The sequence below is a fragment of the Balaenoptera borealis genome (genome assembly GCF_965194805.1).
Source record: "Balaenoptera borealis genome assembly, chromosome: X".
Taxonomy (NCBI): domain Eukaryota; kingdom Metazoa; phylum Chordata; class Mammalia; order Artiodactyla; family Balaenopteridae; genus Balaenoptera; species Balaenoptera borealis.
Genome location: NC_138881.1, coordinates 91,621,932 through 91,649,346, shown reverse-complemented (window position 1 = coordinate 91,649,346; position 27,415 = coordinate 91,621,932). Strand labels below are relative to the sequence as shown.

Here is a 27,415-nt window from a genome sequence, read left to right as displayed (position 1 = left end):
TTTCTTTAGTCTTCCTGACTGTATCTTGCTCCTGAAACCAAAGTCTTCATGATTGGATCTCGATTTCCAGATGCTCCGGATCCTCCCTGCCCAAATCTCTACCCACTACATAATTAATTTCCCCTAAGTCATTTAGACAATTCCAGTAACTCATGACCTTTTTCCTTTTAATCTTCCCCCAATTCAAACTCCAGTGAGAGACAATCAAGAACTCATGAATACATATATATTTATTTAATTCATAATATAGCATTTTGAACGGGCTGGGATATTTTAGAGGGATGAGGCTGTGTAATCCGCAGATGCTCAGATTTCTGTCACTAGGAGAGACACTATTGGTCCAGAGCTCCCAGTACAAACAAGCCTGGGATAAAATATTTGATAAAAAATAGTCCAACAATAGTCTAATAAATATTCTAGCCGAGAACAACAACATAGCATATGTCTGAAGCTGGCAGACCAGACTGTAAAAGGCAGTTTCACCAGACCTAATGGCGGTCAACCTGGCCAACCTGTAATACACAGCCAAGTACAGCCCAATGGCTCTGAGGCTGCAGTTGGCTTCAGGAATTAAAATAAGTGTGGGAGTAGTTCTCATCTGTCAGCCTCACATTCTCCATTCTGTAGAAGAAAGGGTATCAAACATTTGCACTTATCAAAAAGTCCATCTGTGGCTTGCTCCAACCAGGTAGTCATATATAAATATGTAAACCACGGAAGCTTAGAAAATTCACCTAGCGTATTTTAGCCGAAAAGAACATAGAAGTGATTTTGCTGCAATTTGAAATTCACTGCATCCAAAGTTTACACAATGGAATTGCATGATAAAAACACATACAGATGCAGTTACTCTTACTTACAAGTAGCCAGAACTCCAATGTGGCATTAAAATTTCTTTCATATTCTCAAAACATGTTTAACTTTATTGTTGATTATTTTTGTGCTTTCTTCAATAAGATGATATAAAAAGTGAAAATAAGCATAAATTGCAGACAGAAAGAATAATGTGCTAGCAGAAAGGATTGTAGGAGAACAGACTGAGGAGAGCAACAATGAAAACTTATGGAATCTCCTTCCTTGAAGATGTTAAATACAGGTCCTCTTCCCTTTGTCCAACTGGGTTTAGCTAGAGGTAGTCAATGACTTCTCTTAAGGTACCTGGCATTGCCAGTATTCTATGAAAGTCTTAAGTTTACTGAAGTATCTGGGACTCACCACACCCCCACTGAATACTTTGCCACCATGTTTTTTCTTGGAAAGCACTTTTTATTATTTGGCTCAGAAACTTCACTGCTCACCCCAAACCCAGTTTATTTTCCTACTTTATTCAGTAGGCTTAGCTCTGAGTGATTTTGGGCTATGACCAAAACTTAAATCCACATTCAAAGTTTGAAAAGACTGAAAAGTTATTGAAAAGAGTGGTGCCACATGCTCCAGACAATTCCCCAAGTCAACTTCCAAAAGAGCTTTTGAGGAAGACAATACTCATTTATATGTATGAGTCCTGGGACATTTGCAAAATAATATCAATACAGCCCAAATGGAGAAGTAGCCAAGCATTTCTGCCCAGAAAACAACAAACACCAATATGGATATCAGAGTACAACAGGGGAACTTTGATTATTCATTTGTTCATTCATACATTCATGCAATTAACATTAGCCAGGCAACTACTCTGTTCCACACCCTATGTCAGGTGTTGAAAATACAACAAAACCAAAAGACACAGCCTTTGCCCTCAAGGTATTCACAGTCTAGTGGGGAAGACGATTCTTATATGTTAAACCTTTGTGTGCATCAGAATTACCTGGGGGAGCTTGTTAAAAATGTAAAATTCCACTTATGTGCCCAGATGTTTTAATTAAGAAGATCGAGGGTGAGGTCTAGGAATCAACTGTTTTAACAAACACCGAAAATGATTCTAACAGGTGGTCTGATTATTGCTGAGAGGGGGGAGTGCTCAGGGTGCCATGGGAGCTCCGGAGAGGAGAACATAACCCAGCCTAGGGGATCAGGAGTTAATCTAGTCGAGCGGGGCAGAGGTGGGGAAAGGAAGTCCAGGCTAGAGTCAAAAGTAGGGTGGAGAATCTGAAGCTTTGTCTCAGGGCACTAAAATCTAAAAGGCACAAAAAATGAATGGCATGGGAGTCCCAAGGCCAAGGTAAAGAAAATCGGACTGGGGTGAAGGTGGAGTGTTCCTAACTTACAGCATTTTCACACTATTCCCTTAATTTAAGAACAATTCCTACTGTTTACTCTGGGCATCAAAATTGTTACTAATGTCTCTATTCCAGGCCCAGAGAACAACTTGTGTAAATCGTTAAGCTTGGCTAGAGTAATCAGTGTGATGGGGAAGGTGGCAAAAGATGAAGCTGGGAAAGCAAATAGGGACTTGAAAAGCCAAAGTGGGTAAGTAACTGGGACTTTCTACTGAATGCTATGGGAGCCAGTGAAAGATTTTATGAAGGGGTTAAAATCATCTGTTTTGTTTAAGAATTTGGAGATAGGCCCTAGAGGAGAGACTTAGAGTAACTTAGAAATGAAAGACATCCATTTTAAAGCACTGCTACACTGTACTGGGCCTGGGGCTGAGCGGAGGAGATTAATATTTGTTGCATACTTAACTAAATGCCATGCTTAATAGTTAAGTATGCCACACTAATGCCATACTTAACTAAATGCCCGGTGTGTGCTAAGCAGTTTCCATGTGCTATCTTTTTTTCATCTTTGCAACAGCCTTGTGAGGTAGGTATTATTGTACAGAAGAGGAAACAGCGGCTCAGAGAAGTGAAGTACTTGCCCTGGGTCACACAGCTAGTAAATGGCAGAGGAAATAGATGATTTTAGTCTGAAGGCTATGATGAGCTTTCCATCACAGCAAGTTATTTCCCAGCACTGCTGAATCTTACCGAGCTTGCTCATTTCCTGATTAGCAGTAAGTACGTAGGGTTTTTAAAACCAAAAAAGCTGACTTTGCCACTAGATAGGTAAGTGTGAGCCTGCCATCTGTATCTGCATCAGTCTTGCTTTCCATGTTAGGTGTACAAACAATATGAAACTGTTCCTTAGGGGATTTATATAGATACTTTGTCTCTCCTACAGAATAATAAGCCATTTGACAGCAGGGGCTGTGGATTATCAATAGGTCAGCTGCAGCGTGGTACCCGGCATCTAATAGTTGGTTGAATGAATTCATGAATGAACGTCCATCAAGGCTGTGGAAAGGAAGAGGGGGAGTTTTGGCATTGTTTCAAGGCTCCGATCTGGGGACTTGTTACAACTAACACGTTGTGCAACAACAATATTTTCACGACTCCCAAGAAGTAGACTCCTTAAAGCCAACTCAGCTCCTGAAAGGAGAAAGCTCTGGTGCTGACACTCCCAATCCCAGCAGCGGAACTGACAGAAGCACAGACCACAAAGCTTGATTCCCTTCCATGACAGTGATAAGGACTGGGTTGAAGCTTACATCCGCATTTGCCGTGAAGGGTTGGCTAAGCAAATGAATAGTGTAAACAAGATTTCGGGAAGAATGATTATTTAACCTGTTTAAGAAAACAAACTATTCTCAGGCATTCTTAAGCACTTCAGAAGTGTTTTATCTGAAAATACAAGTACATTTATATGCAAATAGTTGTTGCATCTACAACACTCCATTCTTACTGAGTAAGTAAATAAAGAAGGTTCCTAAAGAACCTCCATTATGCAACTCTTTTTTTTAAGCCTAATTCTAGTAACTGTATGTACTTGAGAGTAAGAAAACTGTATTTCTTTGAAATATTCTGTGACAGAATTTTTAAGAATTCGGACAAACCTCCTCCATTAGGTAGCATCTACCTGGATCAATTTTCTATCCAGCAATAGCATCTCTTGTGCAATCTTGTCTCCCTATCTCTCCTAATCCAACCTAGAGCTCTTCCCACCATCTATGTCATTATTGCATGTGCATGTGTGTGTGTGACAGGAGGGAGGAAGGGAGGGATGAATGGAGGGAGGGGAGAAATGTTGACTGATTTTGATGTTCCCTTTAGGGGACAAAAATGGATGGTATCATTTATTTTCCCTTCCAGTATATTTCTCACGCAAATGACTAAATTAAAAAGTTTATTATGTATATATAATTATAAAATGAATATATAATATATATTATTTATTCATTTTATATATATATTATATATACACAGACATGTTTTCTTTATAATAAATCCTTGATTGTAGGTTTTCTCATAAAAAGCTATATAGAATATGGGGTCATTTGACACTTCAAAATTCTCCTTGGCCTAATTGGCCAGTACTAGCAAGGCTGACACACCCTTGCTTTCCGGCTGGCTAGCCCCTTGTCCAGAGCATCTTTCTACATGATTTACCTAGAATGACCCTAATTCCTTCCCATATCATTTATACTCCTAAACCACGGGGAATTTTTAATTCTCCAATGACAAGAGAAGCATTCTTCAAATTTCTTCTCCAATGGCTTGAACCCAGACTACTCAGATAATTTGTTCTGAGAAACTCAATACATTAATTCAAATACAAGCTTTAATGCACAAAAATTAAATCTATAATATCTAGTTATTTTGGATGCTTCAAATGAACTTTATTTTTGTATCTTGTATATTGGACACTAACTTTAGGTTTAGGAGGGGAAGAACTGCTGAACTGGAGAGCCAGTGAATTACACGCTCTCTTGAAACTTAATGGCAAGCTTTCATCCCAGAAACGTAAGGGGATTCTTGAGGCCTGCAGTTGCATTCCTGCCGCTCGGGGTAATCAATAAAATCTGGGGCAGGCAAGCCAGACAGGATCATCAGGGATTTGTTCCAGATTGTGAATGTTGGACAAACTGGAAGAATGAAGGTCACATCAAAAGTATGAAGATGGAGAGAGTTAGCTGGGTCATAGAAAGACAGCATGTTGTTGTCATAATCCAGAAGGACACCCAGACGCTTCAACTGTGGTGGCACATCCACCAGCATTTCCTTGTTGTTATGTCTGACTACGAAGTTACTATTGCATCGAGAGAAGACCCATGAGGAGGCGTTCTTGCCAATCCATTCATTCTTGGGAGCTGATTTGTAGGCAATGCCAATTGCATACCTGTGAGACAGTAGAAAGGAGAGAGAAATAAACATTAATGATCTGAGTTATGCTAGACACCGTACAGGATATCTAAGAAATAGAATACATGTTTCTTCCTTAAATAGTTTACATTTAGACCCATAATACTGACAGCACTAGAGCTTTAAAAAAAAGTTAGCAATTAGAGTGCTGTAATTTTCAACTCCTAGCTCAGTATATTTTCCCTAATTTTATTTTTTAAAAACTGGCAAATTTTTCTAGCAGTGGTTTCCATCACACGCCTTTTAACCTTGACTTACTGGTATTACGTTTGTGCTATAGAACTGAATCTCCCAGGAACCTAACAACAGGGGAGAGAGGAGAAAAGAAAGGTGGGATCCACTTACCATGTTGAGGAACCCATGACCACCTCCCAGTAGTGGCAGCCACTGTCAATGAATATATTTCCTGCTGCCCCATAGCATCCTGTGCCACTAAACCTCTCTGGGGTATGGCTCTTCTTCAGAGAGCTTTCATCCTTCTCCATCTGCAGTCCATCATTGGAGATCTTCAACTTCTTGTGAGTCATTTTGGGATCCAGTTTAAAGGGTTGGCCTGAAAAAAGTAGAACAAAGAAAATGCATGAGGAAGTATTTAAGAATTCTATCTTTGTCCTCCAGGACCCTCACTATCAGAGGAGCCTCAACATCATGATCGTTCTTGAGTCAGTAAAAGTTGACTGGTGTTTGGATTATATTAAGGAAGCAGGCCAGAAGCCACTGTTTTCAATAAAATAAAAATAAACTGTCCTCCCTTCACAGGCTATCAAGTTAAAAGGGGGCTCTCAGGGTCTCATGTTCTCAAATAAGTTTTGTACTTTGCTTTATTTCAGTGGGTGGTTTGGGCTTTGAGCAGATTTCAGGGGAAGGAGTATTTGAGGTGAGACAAAGTGAGGGAATAGACAAGATAACTGCTGCTTGGTGGCAGAACAAAAAAACCTGAGAATAACTCAACTACAGGACAAATTGTTTGCCCTCTAACTACTGGGATGTAAATAACATATAATTAGGTAACTTTGTTAGAGTGACTTTCGCATCATCAATAATTAGAAAAAATATTTGTTGTGCAGGGTCATTCACAACAAATTATTCCTTACAGTCATAGACAAAACCAGTTAGTTACTAGAAGCCAACAGCTGAGTATGGCAAGAGCTGTATAACACAAAACGCGTCTGGCAGACACCGTTGGCGAACGTAACACTCACCCCCTACTTTTTCTCTCTTACCCGCTTTTACTATAGAGATCAGAAAAGCTAAATACTCAAGCTCCTAGCCTCCCTCGCTGCTAGGGTTGACTAAGAAGATTGAAGCAGAAGTCAGAGAGGGTGGAGGAAACTTCTAGGAAAGTGTCTGCTTTCTTGATGAAAGGGACAGCCATCACGTGTACCAACACTTTCCCCCTTCTATTTTGAAAGGAAATATGACGTCTAGAGGTTGCAGTGGCCATGTTGTGACCATGTGGCAATAAGCCAACACACAAAAGGAGAAGGAGCCTGGGTCTCTTACGACATCACAGAACTGTTGCACCATCCCTGAACCGCCTAACCTTCGAGCTTCTTGCTACGCGAAAGAGAGAAAAAAACACTATTTGTTTAAGCTGCTAAAAAATACTATTTGTTAAGCTAAATTAGTTGGATTTTTCTGTCACTTTCAGTCAAAAGCATTCCTAGCAGGTATGGCTTCTCAGCAGGAGGATTTTACCAGATTATCACAAACAGTACTCTTTTACTCAATTGTCCCCAAAGCATGGAGGCAGAGTGCAGAGAAAAACTCTTCACTAACATCCTCCCAGGCCACCAGCTGTTTTATGTGTATCTCTGTGTCCACATACCTCCCAAGGACACAAACAAACCCCCTGCCCAAAGCACAGACTCCAACAGTACAGCCCCTCTACCCAGTGCCACTGCCCCCTTACACTGCTGTGGGTGCCAGTGTCAGGCTAAGCGTACTTGCTGGCACGGAGGGCAAAACTGCTCTCTCCCTTTTGGAATCACCACAACGTACTGTTTGTTTTGAGTCGGGTAGGCTCACTGTTCCGGCTGCCTGCTTGGTTTATGGCTTTAACGATGAAGATGTAGCGTGTCCCACTCTGAAGTCCATGGACTGTGTAATGGTTCTGTTTGATGTTGGGCACAATCATCCAGCTATCCACGGAATTATACAGGCCTGTAACGTGGGGAAAGCAAGGATGTTAAGGTAATAGAGGTAGGATGATGAGAAGCACACTGAAAATTCATCAAAAGCTCCCCCAAAAGTGAATTTCATTTTGTTTTCTTTTGAGCCGTGGAAGACATAGTGAGATGAACCTCCTCTGCTTCTTTTCTCCCACGGAGCTAAGCTTATGCCAGGCTCCTTGCTTCTGGTAACTGAACGTAACCACTAGTGAAAGTTAGGTTACTCCAATTTGCTGCCAAATAATACAGGAAAACTTCTATACAAAGTCACAGAATCATCTCTTTTATGGAGTCTCTAGGTCTTTACCCCAAAGGTCCAGTCCTCTGAGATCTGAGTCTGACCTCGAATGGGTGGAGCAGAGCACAGTAACATGGAACCTCAGAGCCAAAAGGACAACTAGGCACTATATTTCCCTCATTTTACAGATAGGAAACTAAGATAGAGAGAAGAAAAGTGACTTGCCCAAGGCCACAGATAGCTGGCAATGGTGCTGAGAGGAGAACTCTGGTCTCTTTAATCCTAGTCCAGGGTTCTCTCCACTACATCACAATTCACGGAGCAAACAGTAATGTTCCTTAGTCTCTGCAAGGTATCGAAGCTTTCAGGGCTTATGATTCAACTCTCCCACACCATCCTCACCCTTACTTCCAATCTTGGTGGGCTCCAAGGTGTCATAGGGAAGCCAAGGAGATGACATGACAGTCAAAGCAGAATATCATCTCCTCACTTGACACTGCCCAGTTTTACCCCTTCCTGGTTCTGATTCCAATACTCATTTGAGGTTGGGTGGTCCAGGAACACATTGTTGTCTGGAATCTCCTTCCCTCCCAAGTAGGGAAAGGGATCAGAGATCTAGGTTTCTGCTTTTGAAACTCTTTAGACCATAAACATTGACTTAAACAGAGAAAATGTACATAATTAAAAACATGTATTTGGCTAACTTTTAGTAAAAGAGGGATCGACATTCTAGTCTGTGAATTTAGACTTATCTCTTCTGTTATCTGCTTTTCAGTCAGGTTACCACTTTTTAACCATAATTCTACCAGAAGATAGAAAAGAAAGGGCAGGGAAAATGAGTGGTGAATTTAGTCATTTCTATGCAGCTCTAGCAAAGGATTTAGTGAGGTTAAAAATTGGAAATAATAATAAGTGATTTGAAAGAGATATGATCAGAAGGGTTTTATAATTAATTTGGGGAGCGGTAGAAGAAGTCTAAATAAAAACTAGAAAAAGAAGCATAATGGGGTGCAAACAGATATGCTATAGAAAGAAGAATAATTGGTGGCGATGTTCAGTGATTTTCATGAAAAGACACAAGGATAAGGGCCAGGAAAAATGTTTGAGGGCTTGGTAGCCTATGTATCAATGCACAGTATGAATCATAAACTGCATATTAAATTTTAATACTAAGAGGGAAATATATGATCTTCCAGATATACTGCTAACAATACAAAACCAAAACAAACTTCACAATGAAGTACTATGCAGCTATAAAAAAGGTGGAAGATCTCTATGAACTGATAATGGAGTGATTTCCAAGACATACTGTTAATTTAAAAAAGAAAATTGCAAAAGAGTTTATGTAGTATGCTACCTTTTTTTTTGCGAGAAAGAAAGGCAAATAAGAAAACATACATATATTTGCTTAGATTTACAAAACAATAATAACAACAAGAAGGAAAAACCAGAAAACAATGAAGCTGGTTGCCTACAGGGGATGGAGGTGGGGGAAGAAAATGAAAAGGATACAGGAGAGAATGCCACTTCTCTGAGTACACCTTTTTTTTGTATAGTTTTCCCTTTTGGAAACATTGTTGTTTTAAAAATTAAAAAAAATGTAAATGCTGTCAATATGAATGGGAAGAGTGGGGTCTAAAACTGAAGGCAAACCGAAACAAATGAAGCCACCTGCATTTCAAATGTAAACAATCACAGCAAAGGGCAAGAGGAGAACTGTAAACAAATCCTCACTATTGTTTGTGTTTGCAGTGGGATGGGCAACGCCATTCTGAAACTATTTCAGATATGTCATTGAGCAAATGAGTACCCATGTTGATGTTGTTGGGAACCAGGCTTCTCATTGTGGAAGTAGGAACATACAAATATGAAATGGGGGAAGGTAAGAAAGAACCTGCGGGATGGACTGGAATTGGAAATATTGGTATAAACTCATGATTTCTAAAATATGTATGTGTATGTGCATACATATTGCACATATGTTAAGTATGTGTGTACGTATATTATGTGTGAATATGTATATGTACATGGGTGTATGTGTGTACTTCTAGTACCCAGGTTTTGGTCTGTAATAACATTCTCCTACTAAAAGGGACCAGGGTTCCTCGGAAAAATGGCTGACTTCAGGGCTGGGGCAGGATATGGTCAAAATGAGCGTACAACCTTTTGTTATGCTGAAAAGTAAGGAAGCACTGGAGAAAATGATGGAAGACTATAAGGACCCAGGAGTCAGCTTAAAAGGCTCCCACTGGCTAAATTTGGGCAATCTGAGCACCAAAATAAATAAGGGCAGTAAAGAATTATAAACCATTGAAAAAAGAGAATTCATAAGTCCATACTGAGAAGTAAAAAAAATAAATAAACAAATGAAGGATGAGACTTTTGCTTACAGTACAATGCAGAGTGGCAACTTGTAAACATGGAAGGGGATGCTCAGTTGGAAAATCATTATTTTGCCATCATCAGAGTAAAGATTGGATCAGGTGAGAATTATTGATTGATGCTAAAACAGGGATGGGGGTGGGATGGGTTTGATGAGGAAGCAGGATATTTTCATGGTCTTAAAGTATCATGGCACAGATTGCTTATTAGTTGCAAAAGGAAAAATAGTAACTATGCAAAGAAGAAATCAGGCAACACCTTTGATCAAGTGATCAAAATTAGCATCACCAATGAAGGGCAAGTACACATCGTGTGTCTCCAGATGTGATGTCCTAAGGAGAACACGTCTCTTATGTAGCCTTCCAGCCGTAAATGTGTAATCTGAATGTAATCGTGAGGAAACATCAGACAAACTCAAAATAAGGAACAGCATAATAAACAAATCAAAGGGTACTTTAAAAAGTATCAATGCCATTAAAGACAAAGAAAGGCTGAGAAAATGTTCCAGATTAAAGGATGCTAGAAATATGACAATTAAGTCCAATACCTGATCCTAGACTATATAGGACAACATTGGGTCCTTAATATGTCATAAAGTATATTATTGGGTCAACCATCAAGATTAGAATATGAATGGTGGATTAGTTAAAAGTACTGCATCAACGTCATACCTCTTAAAGTTTATAACCGCACTGTGGATACATAAGAGAATTTCTTTATTCTTAGGAAACACACACTGAAGGATTTAGGGGTGAAAGGCCATGATGTATGCCAATTACTCTCGAATGGTTCAGAAAAAATGGACAGAAACAGAGAATGTTAGCAAATGATAAAGGAAATGGGATAAAATATTAACAATAGGTGAATCTGGGTAAAGAGTATATGGGCATTCTTTGTGCTGGCCTTGCAACTTTTCTGTAATTTTGAAATCATTTCTAAAATTTAAAAAGGTAAATATATGATCCTCTGGGTATCACTGAGACTTAATGAGATGGGATTTATCATTGAATTATGGTAATGGAAGTATAAACCTTGTTCAAAATGGAAAGACCACAATATGGAAATCCATGAACCTGAGTGTAAATGTGTGTGGAGAGCATTTGCATGAGAATGAAAATGAGGGGAAATAGAAGTTACATCTCTGTGGCAGTATGTTACAGACTGCCTGGCCAGGGAGAGGTTATAGCCAGTGCTTTCATAATGCAAAACGCAAAGCTGAAACAGAGGAAAGATATACAGTAATGGGGAAGACCATTATCCAAACATCTGTTGGAATTCTCATTCAGCTAACAGCATCATCTGAAACATTATTGGCTTGTGACAATTTCAAATCTCACATAAAGTGGGGAGAAAGTTTGAAATAAAGGGGGAAAGTTGAAAAAATAAGGAGAAATACTTCTCCAGACAAAATTCTAACCAGCAAGGAAGAAATTTCTGGTTAAAGAAAATGTGGAGTTTGACTATTTTAAGATTCTTCATGTAAGTGGTATCATGTAGTATTTGTCCTTCTGTGTCTGGTTTATTTCACTTAGCATAATGCCCTCCAGGTTCATCCATGTTACTGCATGTGGCAGGATTTCCTTCTTTTTAAAGGCTTAATAATATTCCATTTTATGTATATACCACATTTTCTTTATCCATTCACCTGTTGCTGGACAACTTTTTGTATGTCAATTATACCTCAATAAAGTGGTTTTAAAAAAGAGAAAATATAGGAAAACCTCAAGGGAAAGTAGCTCTCACAACCAGGGTTCAGTCAACAGTGGCAGGCCAGACCGGCATGTAGGACTGGAATCTTCATGAATATTTTTTCCTAGTAAAATAGTTTCAACTTATCTGCCCATTGCTATCCAAAATTTTGCTTCAGGGCCCTGCCTTTGTTCCTGTCCTATTCTACTTTTCTATCAATGGTCGAAGGAGGAAGACATAGAAGGCACGCTGGAAGGGAAAGTAAATATATTGAGAGGCAGAAACTACATACAAAAGAATTTTGGTAGGCTGGAATGAGGAATCAGAACTAATCAGATAAAATGTCATAGGAATAAATTCAAGATGTTGTATTTCAGTTTAGATATTCAATTGTATAGGAATAGGATTTGTAATGCCTGGGGATTTCAGCTGACTATATGCTCAGTCAACACAATAGTCAACATGGCTGCTGGAAAAAAGGTACAGGACAAGGGGGCATCAGCTAACACACAAGAGCAATAATACAGCTATCCTCAGCGGACTAGGACTAATTGGTAGCTGGTTTAATTCAAGGAGCATTAAACTTGAAGTCTGACAGGCTTGGGTTCAAATAATGACTCCATCAGTTTGTAGCTCTGTGACCTTGGACAACTCATTTAACTTGAGTCTCAGTTTCTACATCTATAAAATAGAATTAATATCATCTATTTCATAAGGCTAAGGAAGAAGTCATGAGGACCAAATGACATAACATATATGGGAGTGTTTGTAAATGGAAAAGCATAATACGTATCCAAATTGTTATTATTATTCACTAGGAGGAAGTCTTAGGCCTTTTATAAGGAAGCACTGACAATTATTTATAGCTGCACGACAACTGAATGGGCTATTTTGCTAGAATTCAGCTACCCATCACTGGAAATGTTTGAGCAGAGACAGGACAAACACCTGCAGGGTTTCTGGTAGAAGGGAAGATTTGACAAGATGACGTCTGAGGTCCCTTCCAATTGTAAGATGCTATGGTCCTCTCACTATTAAGAATTATCCTCTAAGCTTTTCTTTACAAAGGACTATGTACCCTTGAAAACAGAGGTGACAGCCTTTTGATCTTTGTCACTTCTTGGACTTATTCTCAACTCCCAGGAGACCACTGCTCTCCCCATATCAGGAAAGAGAAGCACAATTACTGGCTTTAAGACTTTCCCGAGCAGGAGAGACAACTGCAAACAAGTATGTTGGGGAGGCCTTAGCGTTTTGCGACTTCACAACCTGAAGAAACACCCAGGAAAGCAGCTACCAGGGCCAAGCGGCTTAGGATGGAGCTGCACGAGGCAAGTGTTTTTTAGAGTTTGAGCCCAAATGTCCTCTCACCTCCCCATCCCACCATGTGGCCCTAAATTGTCACAAGACGGGAAAAGGAAGCCTATCGGGATGGTTTCGTTGGAAAAACTCCTCTCATGCGGGTCTGTGAAGTCAGACACAGAAGCACAAACACAAGGTAAAAAGAAAATACTAATTTGCAGCTATGCAACCTTAGGGTGCAAATCAGTTCCAATCTTGAATCCACTTTGAATTCTGCTTTCATTTCCATTTTCCCCAGCACATTGAGGGGAACTTGCAGCTCTAGTTAAGATCCTACTGCCTTGTCCTGCTCCAATTCATCAGAAGGTGAAACCATAACATGTAGGCTAAATGACTTTGCTTTGCGAACGTCTTTCATTTGATGGCCCACTGATGGGCCATTTTATATTTGGTGTAATTCTTGGAGGAAAGGGAGAAGGGGTAGAGGGAAGAGTGACAGAGGCAGGAGGCTGTCACTTCACTTATTCACTGATACAAATAGGTGTGGTAAAGGAAGTGGTAGTCTTTGAATGTAATGTATTTTACCATGATAATGAAGTGGAAGAAGAGTCAAGGAGAGAGATGTTCACACACATAGGATCGGCAATGATGGTGGCTTAGCTACTCAGGAATGAATTCTGAGCTGTGTTCTGATTTGGGAGAGTGGAGTGACATGGATTAACTGAGGAAAAGCTAAGGATTACATAACAAATGGGAGTGGCCCCAGTGACTGTCCAGCAAGCAAATACACAACTTGCTTGTCACCCATCAGTAAGGTCTTTGCAATGCCCTGGGGGAGCTTGCACTGTCTACTACGAAACACTAGACTAAACAACCTAACATGTCTTACAAACACTTGCCTCGTGGCGCCCCGGCCAATCTTGAGCAGCTTACTGCTTCCTTACATTTCCTTATCTCTGGCCACAGGCCCCAACTACACCATGACTTACTGATGAAGTTAGCCTGGCCAGTGAATATGGTGTACTGAAGCTCATAGGAGCTGATGCTGAACTCATCATCCGAGATCCAGTGGACTGTAATGGTGTCATGGGAAGCAGTACAGAGTTCCTCTCGGATAGATGGTGGGTTTGGGGCTGTAAGGAAAGGTGGAAAAGAAGGTAAGGAAAGCATACTCTCTGTTCTGGAATTTTACAATCGTTATTCTTGCTGCCCAACCCAACATCTCGTGGAAAGGAGGTTTTCTTAATAAGAAGCTTTAGATTGCATGTACCATACAACCTGAATCCAAGGTGCTGAGACCTCAAGTTCCCCCAAACCACTTTTGCTTCAATGGTAAAGGTATTTTAGGCAAAGATCTAAGCCTAAGTTGCTGAGATGATTGATTGCCCATCGTCTACTCTGCCTGCACTAACACATATGTAGATATTAGAGCAAAGTGGTCACATGTTTCCTTATTACATGACCTTCGACCTATTTCTTTTTTTCAAAATAAGTTGTATTATATATTTTTGGCAGTATTAATAGGGGTTAATTGTGCAAATTAATATGAGTTCCCTCATCTGTAAAATGGGGATGATAATTACCTCACAGATTCGTTGTAAGAATCATGATATAAAATTAATACATAGTGTCTGGTATAAAGTAGAGGTTCAACAAATGACAGCTATTTTAACATAGTGACAAAGATAACTGCAAACACAAAGTTATTGTGTGTGTATATTTTTCTCATGGAATGATCATTCAACAATCCTGAAGGTAGTCAGTGTTTTTAACAGACTGGTTGTCTCCCTCCTCTTCTAAAATTCTCTGCAACTCAGATATTTTTCTTCCTAATCTGCTAATTCCTAAATTTCCTTAAAATCATTTGGGTGGTACCTATACCCATGTGAGACATTCTCTAATATTCTTTAATCACCACCCGAGTTCTACCCCTTATAACAAGTGACGTTATATTACTGACAGGCTCATAAGGAGAAAACCATCAGCAACTTCTTGTTTTTTACCTTTAAGTAAGGACTGTATGCATACCCATTCTGTCCCCGGAGTCATTGACAACTCATTTCTCTTTTCTGTTACATGAACTAAAATATATTCTATCTAAAGAGATACATGTATCATCTTAAAGATTATAAAAGCATTTTCATGATCAATATTGCCCTTTACAGATTATTTTAAAGTAAAAGCACACCAAAAGAAAAGGACTAGAATGGAAAGGAAAGCACAGTATTTTCACACCTGTTAAATAATCCAGCCCCTCCAGCAGTTTCTTTTCTCTGGAAAAATCTAAAGCAAAGTTTTCAAAGGCATCATTAAAATTGATGTCTGGAATCAGAACTTGAGAAGATGCAGTTGCCATAGCGACCCTGGAAGAGAGAAAAGTACATCAATATACATCAAAATAGGTTTGCAACCTTTATCCAATGTTTGATTTCTGGTTAAACAAGGTGAAAATAAATGACTGCTAGGGCTTGATTCATTTAGTGAAAAATATCATATCTGTGCTTTTCCAATGGAAACCACTTAAATTTTAATCATCAGGAACCAATTAAGGGTTATACCATATTTATTCACATATGTTCACCCCTCAAACACACTCCCCCATCCTGTCTTAATTAGGAGAAGTAAATACAGGATTCTTTCCCCTCTGCATCATTTTCCATCTGGCAGGCAGCATCAAAACTAGACCTCTGAAGGCTTGGTAAGAGCAGTTTGAGAGAATTTTTTCTCCCCCTCTATTTTTTTAATGCTAATCAACAAGCCAGCATGCTGGGGCTTGGTTAAAACCTTCCCCTAAATCCTGTACTTTGTTTGACCTTTTATAACATTTCCATTTAACTAATTCTAAGAGTCTCAAGAGCAGGATCCATCTTCCATGGTCCCTAACACAGTGTTGGACACATAATGAATAAACAATTGTTGAATGAATAACTGAATGACTAACAACAACACAAACACTAACCTTATTGAGCATTTAGTATATGTAAGACACCATGCATGTACTCTACATAAAGTTACTCCTTACTATCGCCCTGCGTAGCAAAGGTTATTTCCATTTTGTAAATGAGACATAGAAAGGTTAAGGAACTTGCTCAAGGTCACACAAAGATCAGAAAAAAATATATAACTGAACCTATGTTCATAGGATTCTAAACTTTATACCCTTAACCATGTAGACAGTTCCTTTTAAAAAAAAAATAAGGTATATTTTTACATACTTCAGCAATTCTAAACCATTGTTCCACATCAGATTTATCTCTGAGCTTTGATCAAAATATACATGTTTAGGTCCTGTGCCAGACCTGAATCAGAGCCAATGAAGATCCTTGAGCATGCAAATAACAGGATGGAAAGAAACATTAACTTGGCAACAATATGCATGTTAAAGTGGAGAGAAGAGGCATTGAATGCAGGAAGACCAGAGAGGAAACTTGTATGGTGAACTAGTTGTAAGGGGATGAGGAGTTAAACAAATACATATCCTTATGCATGGATACCCTGTTACACATCTACCTACAATAGCTTTTGGCTGTTTCTGGAAATTGAGAGGTTTCAGGAATAAAATTCAGGTCAGGATAAACAAATGAAAGACTAATACAATGAGAGCCACTGAAGCTTTTGAGGCAGAGGAGTGATGTGCTCAAATTTATGTTTCAAGAACAATACTCCAGGGCTTCCCTGGTAGCGCAGTGGTTGAGAATCCGCCTGCCAATGCAGGGGACACGGGTTCGAGCCCTGGTCCAGGAAGATCCCACACGCCTCAGAGCAACTAAGCCCGTGAGCCACAACTACTGAGCCCGTGTGCCACGACTACGGAAGCCCACGCACCTAGAGCCCATGCTCCACAACAAAAGAAGCCACCGCAATGAGAAGCCCGCGCGCCACAACTAAGAGTAGACCCCGCTCTCTGCAACTATAGAAAGCCTGCGCGCAGCAATGAAGACCCAACGCAGCCAAAAAAAAATAATAAATTAAAAATATTTTAAAAAATAAATTAAAAAAAATAAGAACAATACTCCAGCTGCAGTGGATGGACTGGAAGGGGTCAAAACTAGAGGCAGATCAGATTTTAAGGTGTCTGGGAATGAGCAGAAAGTAAAGTGGTGACAGGAGAAGCGTAGACAAATAAAACAGAAAGTTAATTCATAACACATGAAAATAGCCAACAAATATATTAAAAAGCCCAGCTACATGTAAAATCAAAGAAATGTAAATTAAAATGAGATAGCATTTATGATTATAAATAAAGACATCATAGGAGCTTTTTATGTCTATATTAAATAATGCCTACATGTTTTTATTAGGACTGAAAACGATTCAAATTTTGGAGGCCAAATTTAGCATTACATATCAAAATAGCTTAAAATGTAAATATTCTTTGACATCACAGTTCTACTTCATAAAATTTTTTTGATCTGTGATTTTGATTTTAATTCTTAAGCCTTATGATCACATAATGTACAAAATTTGTGCTGATGGTATATCTCCTCTATTTTAATCCTTCTAATGAGTTGGCAAAAGCACCATTACCAATCACACATATACAGTAGTTCTGCAGTTGTATGTGTTTTTGGATAGCTGTTTAAAAGACAATCCCGAACCATACCTTGGTCTGACTTAGTGAAGAATTCACAAGCAAAATTTGCTACTGTATCTTGTCATGCTGAATTTTAAAAACATCCGACCTTATAGATTATCTATATAAATGTGAGAAGTATTAAATACTCTTTATTTGGCATTATACCTAAACCAGACTAAAATGCCTGTCATTAAGTAAAAGGCAACATTTTAGATACAGAGAATTTTGATTAAATTGGCATAGTTAAGACCAAAAAGAGAAAGCGGACATTGCCAGCTTATCGTTAGTCCTGGCCTTAACAGGCTAATGAACACAGCCTGAAGCACAGGTGAGTCTTACTCTGTTCAATGAGACAGTGAAGGGATCTTCTCAGTAGTTAAATATATTAATACCACCAGTTATATAAATCTAAATGTAAACACAGTCTCCTATAGGTTTTGAGATGGCATTCACCACCTCGGTGCAAAGTTGAACATTATTTAATCAAGTCCAATCATATCTTTTTTTAAATAAATTTATTTATTTATTTTTGCGTTGGGTCTTCGTTGCTGCATGAGGGCTTTCTCTCTAGTTGCGGTGAGCGGGGGCTACTCTTCATTGCAGTGCGCGGGCTTCTCATTGTGGTGGCTTCCCTTGTTGCGGAGCACAGGCTCTAGGCACGTGGGCTTCAGTAGTTGTGGCTCACGGGCTCTACAGCGCAGGCTCAGTAGTTGTGGTGCACGGGCTTAGTTGCTCCGCGGCATGTGGGATCTTCCCAGACCAGGGCTCGAACCCATGTCCCCTGCATTGGCAGGTGGATTCTTAACCACTGTGCCACCAGGGAAGTCCCCCAATCATATCTATAGAAGGGGAAAATAGTGATGGCACTTGCTGAACTGGAATTACTATCAAAATTCATAAAGCTGATCATACTCATTTATCCACAAGCCAATCTTATTTAAGTCATGACTATCCAACAGAAATATCCTATCAGCCATTCATGATCTGAATTCTGGTGTATGAGATCAATTTAAATATGGTACACATAAAAAAGTCATGAGCTATTTCTGTTTTGTAGTAAATAAGGCAGTGGCCAAATATTACTCACTAGTAGCTTTTTTTGAGATAAGCTATCAAGTCTGTCCTTTCTGCCTTTTTCATACCAGCAAATATCATTTTTGTTCCAGGGATGTCCTTCCTGGGATTCTCCAAATACGCCATTCAATATCTCCTCTCCCCAGGTGATGCCTTTTGTTCTTGTTGACTTCTGTGTAAGAGAATCCAGGGACCTGACCTGTTTTTCACCCAAGTAGACGATGGAAATTTGGCCCAGTCTTGTGCTTGGCTCTCCATTCCACGGTATGGCACTGGGAACATTTCAGAACAAAATCTTCTTGCCCTTCTCAACATCAGCTATTTTAAAATATGTTTTTTCATCACACGCTACACAGAGGTTCCCACTTGCAAACCAGACGTCCCGTTCTCTAAGTACTTCATAAATTTTTTACTAAAGAAGTAACTAAGACATATGCAAAGATACAACTATAAGAGCACTCAACACACTGTATGTAACCTAGTTGTCTAACAATGGGGACTGAGCTAAGTAATGTGTCATACATCAAAAGATGAAACACTATAAGGTCACTGAAAATCAGGTTATAAAAAAATATCCAATGCCAGGGGAAAGTTCGTGATGTGTTATGTTTCAAACATAGGGTAAAATGCAGTACATACGACATGACCTTATGTTTGTGAGGTATATATATATATATATATATACACACACACTCCCAAATGTTAACAGTGGCTGGAAGGTTAAGGATGAGATAAAAATGACATTGACATATATGTAAGTGTTTGTGTCTGTGTGTGTGTCTGTGTTTCTGTATTTAAGCAAAACACAACATTAGCTATCTCTCAAGGTTCTGATCTCTATTAGGGATAATATGTAATAAGTGCCATTTGTAAGGGGGAAGGAATAACTCTCCCAGTTAAAATTTCATTTTAACTGAAGTCTTGGTTCTTAATACATTACAATGAATAATTGTGGGGAAGAATTTCAGACCCTATGAGAGACCAGTGAGAAAGATATTTAGGTTGCATAGATGATTCTCAAGCCATACCACATAGTTAGCCATCTATTCTTCCTACCACATAGGCTATACATGAGCCCATGAAAAGAAGATTTAGATATAGAGAGTTGGGAATCATCGACAGCTAAATGGTAACCGAAGCCCTAGGTGCTACAAGTCTGCAACAGGGAGAATGTGTACTGAGAAAAGAGAATAGCTTAAGACAGAATCACAAAGAACGACAGCATAAAGGAATAGGTCAAGGAATAGTTGCTCACAAAGGCAAATGAAACCAGACAGGTAGGAAGAAAACCAGGAGTGTTCTCAAGCTAAGGGCAGAGAAATTTCAAGTAACAATGGTCAGTAGGGACAAATGCTACTGAGAGACCAAGTAAGATGAAACAGTAAGATAAAACAAAGGAATGTCTATTATAATTTAGCAACAAGGTATTCATTTGGTGACCTTGGAAAGAATACTTTCAATAGTGTGGTAGTGGCACAAGACATTTCAGAGACTTGAGAGTGAGTGGACATGATTACATACAGTGGTTTAAATACATGTTTTATCTCTGCTCTCATGAAATCCCACTGAAATGACAAAGAAAAAAAACCATAAACCCACAAAGAGGATGGAAAAAGAGATGCAAGTAAGATATTGTCAACAAATGTCTGGAAACTAGAAAGGGATGGATGAGTGGTAACCAACAACAGAGCAGAGAAAGCTGAATTGGGAAGCCAAAAACATGAAGCTGATTTATTGCCACAGACAGTTGAAAGCTTGCATGAGGAACAGCAAGACCACTAGACCCACCCAACCACAGACCACCCCTCTCTCATCCTGACGCCATACTAAAAGCAGTCTTAAAACCCTTTCCCTGCTTGGCTCCTAGAATAATGGCAGCCAGACTTGTACCCTTCATCCCCCTCCAGAAGCAGGAGATTGGTGGATTCCTTCCACGGGCAACTGACCCAAGAGAAAACACCTACAGACGGGTCCACTCAATAAAAATCTGGCATTCCGGACTTCCCTGGTGGTGCAGTGGTTGAGAATCCGCCTGCCAATGCAGGGGACACGGGTTCCATCTCTGGTCCGGGAAGATCCCACATGCCGCGGAGCAACTAAGCCCGTGTGCCACAACTACTGAGCCTGCGCTCTAGAGCCTGTGAGACACAACTACTGAGCCTGTGTGCCACAGTTACTGAAGCCGGCACGCCTAGAGCCCGTGCTCTGCAACAAGAGAAGCCACCGCAATGAGAAGCACGGGCACCGCAAGGAAGAGTAGCCCCCGCTCGCCTCAACTAGAGAAAGCCCACGCACAGCAACAAAGATCCAATGCAGCCAAAAATAAAAATAAATAAATTAAAAATCTAGCATTCCGCCTTATAATCCTATACCAAAGTTCACCAAGCAACAAACTGTTCCCACCCCCTCAGATCTTCCAGTCACCTTTTAATCTTAAATTCAAACAGGCAGTGAAAAGCTCCCCAAACATTTAGGGAAAGACAGAAACTAACAGAGAAAAGGAACGTGGAGGAAACCAACACAATGCAGTTTAGAAGAAAACTTTTTTAGTGATCATTAATATCATCAGGAAGATAAATAGTTTGTATTCATAAAGCAAGGACAGAGTGCTAAAAAAGAAGCAAAGATCAAGAAAGAGCTCTTATAAATAAAAATATAAATACTTAAATTAAAATTGTAATAGAAGGATTGGATGAAAAATTAAGGAAACATCTTAGATCAAGAAGATAAAGTCATGGAAAGTAGGAGATAAAAGATGTCTTAAAATTAGAGGGAAAATCAAGGGTGTCCAAAATCTGGCTAATTAGAGTCCCAGAAAGAGAGAAGAGAGAAGGGGAGGAAGTCCTTAGCAAATAATAAAAGACTGTTTCCCAGAACTAAAAGTCAGTAGTCTTTAAGATTGGAAAGACTCACTTAGTGCCCAAGAAAAATGAATAATAAAAGACCCACACCAAGGCACATCTTGGTGAAATTTCAGAAAAAAGTAGATTAAAGATAAGACCTTCAAAGCTTCAGATTTTAAAATATAGGTCACATTCAAAAGATCAGGAATCAAAATAGCAGTGGAAGTTAGGAGACAATAGAGCCATGCCTTCAAAATTATAAGGAAAATTTATTTCCAACCTCTCAAATTAGAAAATAAATTTAAAATATTATTTAAACAAAAAATTCTCAAAATTTTATTTACCTTGTACTCTTTCTTAGGAAGCTGTGGGAAAATTTGTTCCAGCAAAAATTAAGGGAATAAAATGGTACATGAAGGGGAAATCAGGTGGAACCCGATGGAGCCCCTAATCAAGAACACAGAGCTGTGAATCCAAGGAGACTAAGTTGGTTGGAGTTCACAGGGCAGAGTACTAGAGAGGAGAAAGCTGCACAGAGAGAATTCTGGGACCTTCAGAGGGTTTGCCTCTAGTATTCAATAAAATACTGATCGACACATGCATATAAGGAAACTGCCCAATGCTAGAGAAAGAGTCACCCAAAAAGATTAGAGGGAACAAACCCTAATGCTCACACAGGGCCAGGAATAGTGTATGTTCCCACCAGCCAGACCAGAAAATCTCATGATTCATGGGGGACTTGGTAGCGTACTCAGAAGGGTCTTGCCTCAGTAGTGGGGAAAAATTTCCCCTGGACTAAACACTGCTTTGATCACACCTAACAAATCTTAAAAGCAAGACCTGAAAGGAACAAGCTGTTTTCAAGTAACTTAACCGTGTCCCAGAACAAAGTTTAGGAATACTTATAGGAATACAAAAATATATAGTGCCCAATAAGATAAAATTCACAATGTCTGGCATCCAATAAAAAATAACCAGACATGCAAAGAAGCAAGAAAATAAAGCCCATAATAAGGAGAAAAAAGCGACTAGTTGAAACTGACCCAGATATTAGAATTAGACATTAAAGCAATTATTATAACTGTATTCCATATGTTCAAAAAGCTAGAGAACCCTGCTACCTTCCTGCTCATGCTCAGCAAATGACTTTGCCTCCTATTTTACAAAGAGAGGGGTAGATATGAAATGATAAGTTCCTCAATTTCTCATACCAAACTGCTGGGCATACTGACATCCACATCCATTACTTCTGTCTTCCTTCTGGTTAAATGGAAGAGATGTCCCTTCATTTGTGCTTTGGCCACATACTTTCTTTTTTCCACAGCTTCAGTTTTGCCCCATCTCTAGCTGACCTGCATCCACTTTTTTTTTTTTTAATTTATTTATTTTTGGCTGTGTTGGGTCTCCGTTGCTGCGTGCGGGCTTTCTCTAGTTGTGGCGTGCAGGGACTACTCTTCGTTGCAGTGCGCGGGCTTCTCATTGCAGTGGCTTCTCTTGCTGTGGAGCACTGGCTCTAGGCACATGGGCTTCAGTAGCTGTGGCACAAAAGCTCAGTAGTTGTGGCACACGGGCTTAGTTGCTCCACAGCATGTGGGATCTTCCCGGGACTAGGGATCGAACCCTTGTCCCCTGCATTGGCAGGCAGATTCTTAATCACTGCACCATCAGGGAAGTCCGACCTACATCCACTTTTAAACTCACTCGCATCTCTCCTATCTAAAAAAATAATACCCACAACTTTCCTCTACCTCATAGTCATTCTAGCTACTGCCATATCTCTCTCCTTCTCTTCACAGCAAACTTCTTGAAAGAATTTTCATTTCTTCACCTCTAATTTACTCTTCTTAAACATTTGAAAGTTATTTATATTAACGTAATACTTGTACCTAATTAAATAGTCAAATGTTGCTAATAGTTGTACTGCAAGAAGTAGCAGTCTCCTCTCATCCCCAATTTCTGCTCTCCAATAATAATAGTATTGAGCATTTACTTTGTGTTGGGCATTATTCTAAGCCTTTATAAGTACTAACTCATTTAACCCTCACAAAAACTTTATGAGATAGACACTATTATCATTCCCATTTTGCAAATGAGAGAATGAGAATGAAGCTCAGAGAGGTTATATGACTTCCCTAAGAGCAGCCAACTAGTTTAGGGTCAGAGGCAGGATTCAAATCTAGGGAGTCTAGTGCTATAGTCTAGACTTAAGAAGCACATGCACCTATCTATGTGGCCAGAAGTTTCTCTGCTCCTACACCATCACCAACATAGAAAGCTCCAGCCCTGAGTGGGCAGCAGAGAGCCATGGCATCACTAGGGCACATGGTTGGCTGTGCATTAGAACTGGTAGGCTACAGAGACAGAGAGAAGGGTGCCAGAAATCCACAGGGCAATCTACCACACTGAGGCTTAGTAACTAGCCAGCTGGCAAAATCTTCAGGTGGCAGCTGCTACATATTGATGCATGCCTGAACAGAATTAAGTGACGTTAAGCTGGCCCCTTTTCATAAGAGGAGGCATGCTGAAAGAACATAAGGAACTCACCTCTCAGCAATATTTTTTGCAGACTGGAGAAACCGTGCCTGGTCATTTTCTTTCAGGATATGCTCAGCTTGGTTGATGAGGACTGTTGAGCGTTCAAGACACTGGCGGCAATTAGCAACCTGCTGTGCCAACTTTCTCAGTTTCATAACCTTAAAGAATTAGCAAAAGAAAAATAAGATAACATACCTAGTGGTTAATTAAAAATGATAAAACAACATGAAGGAGATCTGCTGCAGTGATTCTAAAAATAAGACCTATTAACATCCCATGGTCCCTGGACTAAGCACTCACCTTGTCACCCTACCCACCATGTCTGTTTTGTCAACCCCTCCTACCACCTACGGCCCGCTTACTTACCCTGCAACACAGTCATATGCTCCAGGTTACCTACCTCCTCTTTTTATTGATCACGTTAATTATTTTTATTATAAAAGCAATGCGTGGTCATTACAGAAAATTTAGAAAATAAAAAGTATAAAAAGAAACCCTACCACCCAGAGATCACCATTGTTGACACTTTTTTGTCACATACATGTTTAATAAAAAGCACCTCCTTTTTCTTTATGAGTATCTACATTTCTATGTATATATTCCTCTAAGCATCTTTAAGCATACCTATGTGTTCACAGATCTGTGTTCTCGGACACTTCAGTTCCTGTGTTAGTTGGAACCACCCAGCATGGCACAAAGTAATGGTTATCACTCCAGGCTCTCATAATTCCTCACACTGTACACACAGCATGAGCTCATAATCACTACACTGACCAGCAGAGCAGCAAGCGTAAAACCATAGAGCTGCAGAGAGGCTCACACCTGAGCTTCTTGACCGCGAGTCTTCAGTTCCCATGCTAAACGCCTGCAAGTCCTCTCTCTCTCCTTCATCTTTTATGTCTAATCAGTCGGTGATTCCCATCAGTTCCTTGCTAGCAATGCCTGCTATGCTCTCCCCTTCCGTTTGTGCTACCACTTCCCTGGTTAGGCCGTCATCAACTCATGCCAAGAATCATTCCATAAGCCTCATAACATGCTTGCCTGACTTCAGTATCATCCCATTCTGATCTACCCTGCACACTTCTGCCGTATCTATCCGTCTTCTCCCTTCCTAAGAAACTAGAATGATTTCCTAATGCCTTTCAGATTAAGCCCAAAGTCCTTACAATGGCAGTCATGATCCTTCTGTAATTCTGGCCCACATTTCTACCATTACTTTTTTTTTCTTTTTGTATTGACTTATACCATACACACAGCAAAGCACCCAAATCTGAAGTGTACAACTCCATGATTTTTTGCACATACACACACCCATGTAACTACCAACCAGGTCATGATATAGAACGTTTCCAACACCCCAGAACTGCCATCATTTTGACTGAATTCATAGCACTAGGCCAAATATTGCTTCTTATTTGCCCATCTCCCTAAAACCTCATTTCTTCTTGCTTTCATGATCCAAGTTCAAACTGGAACCATCGGGATGAAGCTTGGACATTTGTAAAGTCAACTCGGCCTTGGCCTCACTGAACTGCTGTGCTTTACCTTTGTCTCTTTGATTTTGACAGCAATCATTTGCTTCCTCTGCTGGATGATCTCTACCAATTCGTCACATTCTTCCATAAGTTTTGCCTCATGCATAGCAGTATTCACCTGCCAAGAAAGTCCAGAGTGTTACACAGTGATTTCTGCCTTTGTCCCCTGCTGGCTCTCAAAGGTTCGGACTGATAGCTAAACATGCATAACTTCTTCCATACCTCCCTCATAAGATCCACTCCTAGAAGAAGGGTAGAGATGATGATATTAATGATGCAAGGGCATTGAAGCACCACAGATAGGAAGCTCTCCGGCCTCTGGTAGATCATGATGGTTAATGGAGGCTGGGCAGAAGGACAGATGAGATGGGGGCATATTATTCCCACTGTGAAATTCCCTTTACTCCAACACCCTGTCCTCTTACTGTTCTTTTGGAAAGAGGGTAAGGAGATTTAAGTACATCAGGGAAAGAGGATCCCTCTCCACAGGCACAAGAATATTAAGATAACATTACAACAACATGTTTGTATCATCCTAACAAAAGTGTTTTCAGTTTTCCTTGTTCCCTTCTAAAATATAGAAAATGTTTCCATTTTAAAATATATGAATGCATAGCTATATCTTCACATTAAATATATGATTGTGTAGATATATTTTCACATAGTTGTCATCATGTCTTAGTAGATATTTCTCACTTTGGGCTGTCCAGTATCTGAATACCTTTCCTACTTGGGGATACTGGCTATATCAAAATATCTTTACTGCCAAGTCAGGGTAGGGGGTGAAAAAAAAGCCACCATTCTTCATTGTCTTCCCATGTACTGACTTCTCCTTCTGTCCATCTCTATTACTGTTGACATTAGATGATATGAAGTCCCCAGCTGGGCTAAAATGAGAGCAGAGGATCTTTGGGCTGCCTAAGTGTAAAAGGAAAGGAAGGGGAAAGGAACTTACATCTTTTAAGCATTTAATGTGTCAATTATTTTATATCGATAGATAAATTATTTCATATAATTATCAGAACCACTTTATAATATAGGAGCTATTCTTATTTCCATTTCACAGATGTGAAAACTGAGGCTAAGAGAATTTCAGCAACTTGCTCAAGATTGCACAGCTGGGACGTGGTGAGACCAGTATTCAAACCAAGACGTGTCAAGGGAAACCCCTGGGCTGGCGAGGTGGGCGGACAAGGTTCAGTTCCGTTTCAGCAGCAGTCACACAGGGAAGCACAATCATTCCAAGAGTCTATTCAAGGATCCCTCGAGTAGAGCTCTAAAAAGCCGAGGAACAGACAATGGGTTACTTGAGAGCATCAAAACTCAAGTGGCCAGATGTGCTTCATCAGCAAGGTAGGGCTGCATTTCCAATTGCTAGCCCTCTTCAAAGGGCTCCTTTACGTACTCCCAAGCCCAGCAAAATACCTGTCGCTGGACCCTGCTGCCTCCTCTCTCACCCTCTAAGGTCCCTGCTGGCCAATTTTCTGTTTCTTACCAAACTGAAATAAAATATGCTTGCCGAATTTCAACCTTGTTTTGTTTTATTTCCACTTTCCAGGGGGCAAATGCCACAATGAGAGCTTCCATTTGTCCTGAAGGTACAGTCCCACTCAGGCCATTCTAGTTTTTTTTCTCAGATTCCTCTCTCTCTCCCTAAGTTGGATCTACCTTTCCAAGGAAGATAATATCACCCTCTCAAAGAACTTCCACTCATGTGAGAATAAGAGATTCATCTAGTGCTCCCTGGATCTGTGCTTAGACTATTTGGAGACTTAGTTCCCATTTATAGTTTCCTTTTGAGGCTGCTGATGGTATAGTACACAGTGGTATGGTGCCTTATTTCTTATAATTCAGCCCTTGGACTAACCTTGACATAACACTCACTATATGCCAGGCACTGCCCTAATCAGTTTATATACTAGCTCTCTCAATCATCAAAACAACCCTATG

At 39.9% G+C, this 27,415-nt stretch overlaps 1 protein-coding gene and 1 pseudogene across 12 annotated transcripts in view; both read right to left on the bottom strand.

Moving 5' to 3' along the window:
• Positions 1–208: 208 nt before the first annotated feature.
• The window catches only part of MID2 (midline 2), a 108,435-nt gene continuing 81,228 nt past the window's right edge, over positions 209–27,415 (bottom strand). For 7 of the 11 annotated variants that reach the window (XM_082377153.1, XM_082377155.1, XM_082377151.1 and 4 more), the window contains 8 exons: positions 25,688–25,810; positions 25,476–25,583; positions 23,940–24,088; positions 15,138–15,265; positions 13,802–14,035; positions 7,122–7,283; positions 5,466–5,673; positions 209–5,097 (listed from right to left, as the gene is read on the bottom strand). In XM_082377153.1, the coding sequence (XP_082233279.1) occupies positions 4,695–5,097; positions 5,466–5,673; positions 7,122–7,283; positions 13,802–14,035; positions 15,138–15,265; positions 23,940–24,088; positions 25,476–25,583; positions 25,688–25,810 (1,515 nt within the window). In that variant the 3' untranslated portion in view covers positions 209–4,694. The remainder of the gene's footprint in view (positions 5,098–5,465; positions 5,674–7,121; positions 7,284–13,801; positions 14,036–15,137; positions 15,266–23,939; positions 24,089–25,475; positions 25,584–25,687; positions 25,811–27,415) is intronic. The other 4 variants (XM_082377157.1, XM_082377149.1, XM_082377156.1 and 1 more) reach the window with 3 other exon arrangements.
• Positions 17,767–23,102, bottom strand: LOC309620957 (cytochrome c pseudogene; annotated as a pseudogene). The gene is made up of 2 exons: positions 23,075–23,102; positions 17,767–18,870 (listed from the first exon to the last, which is right to left on the bottom strand). The product of its transcript is annotated as a cytochrome c pseudogene (transcript).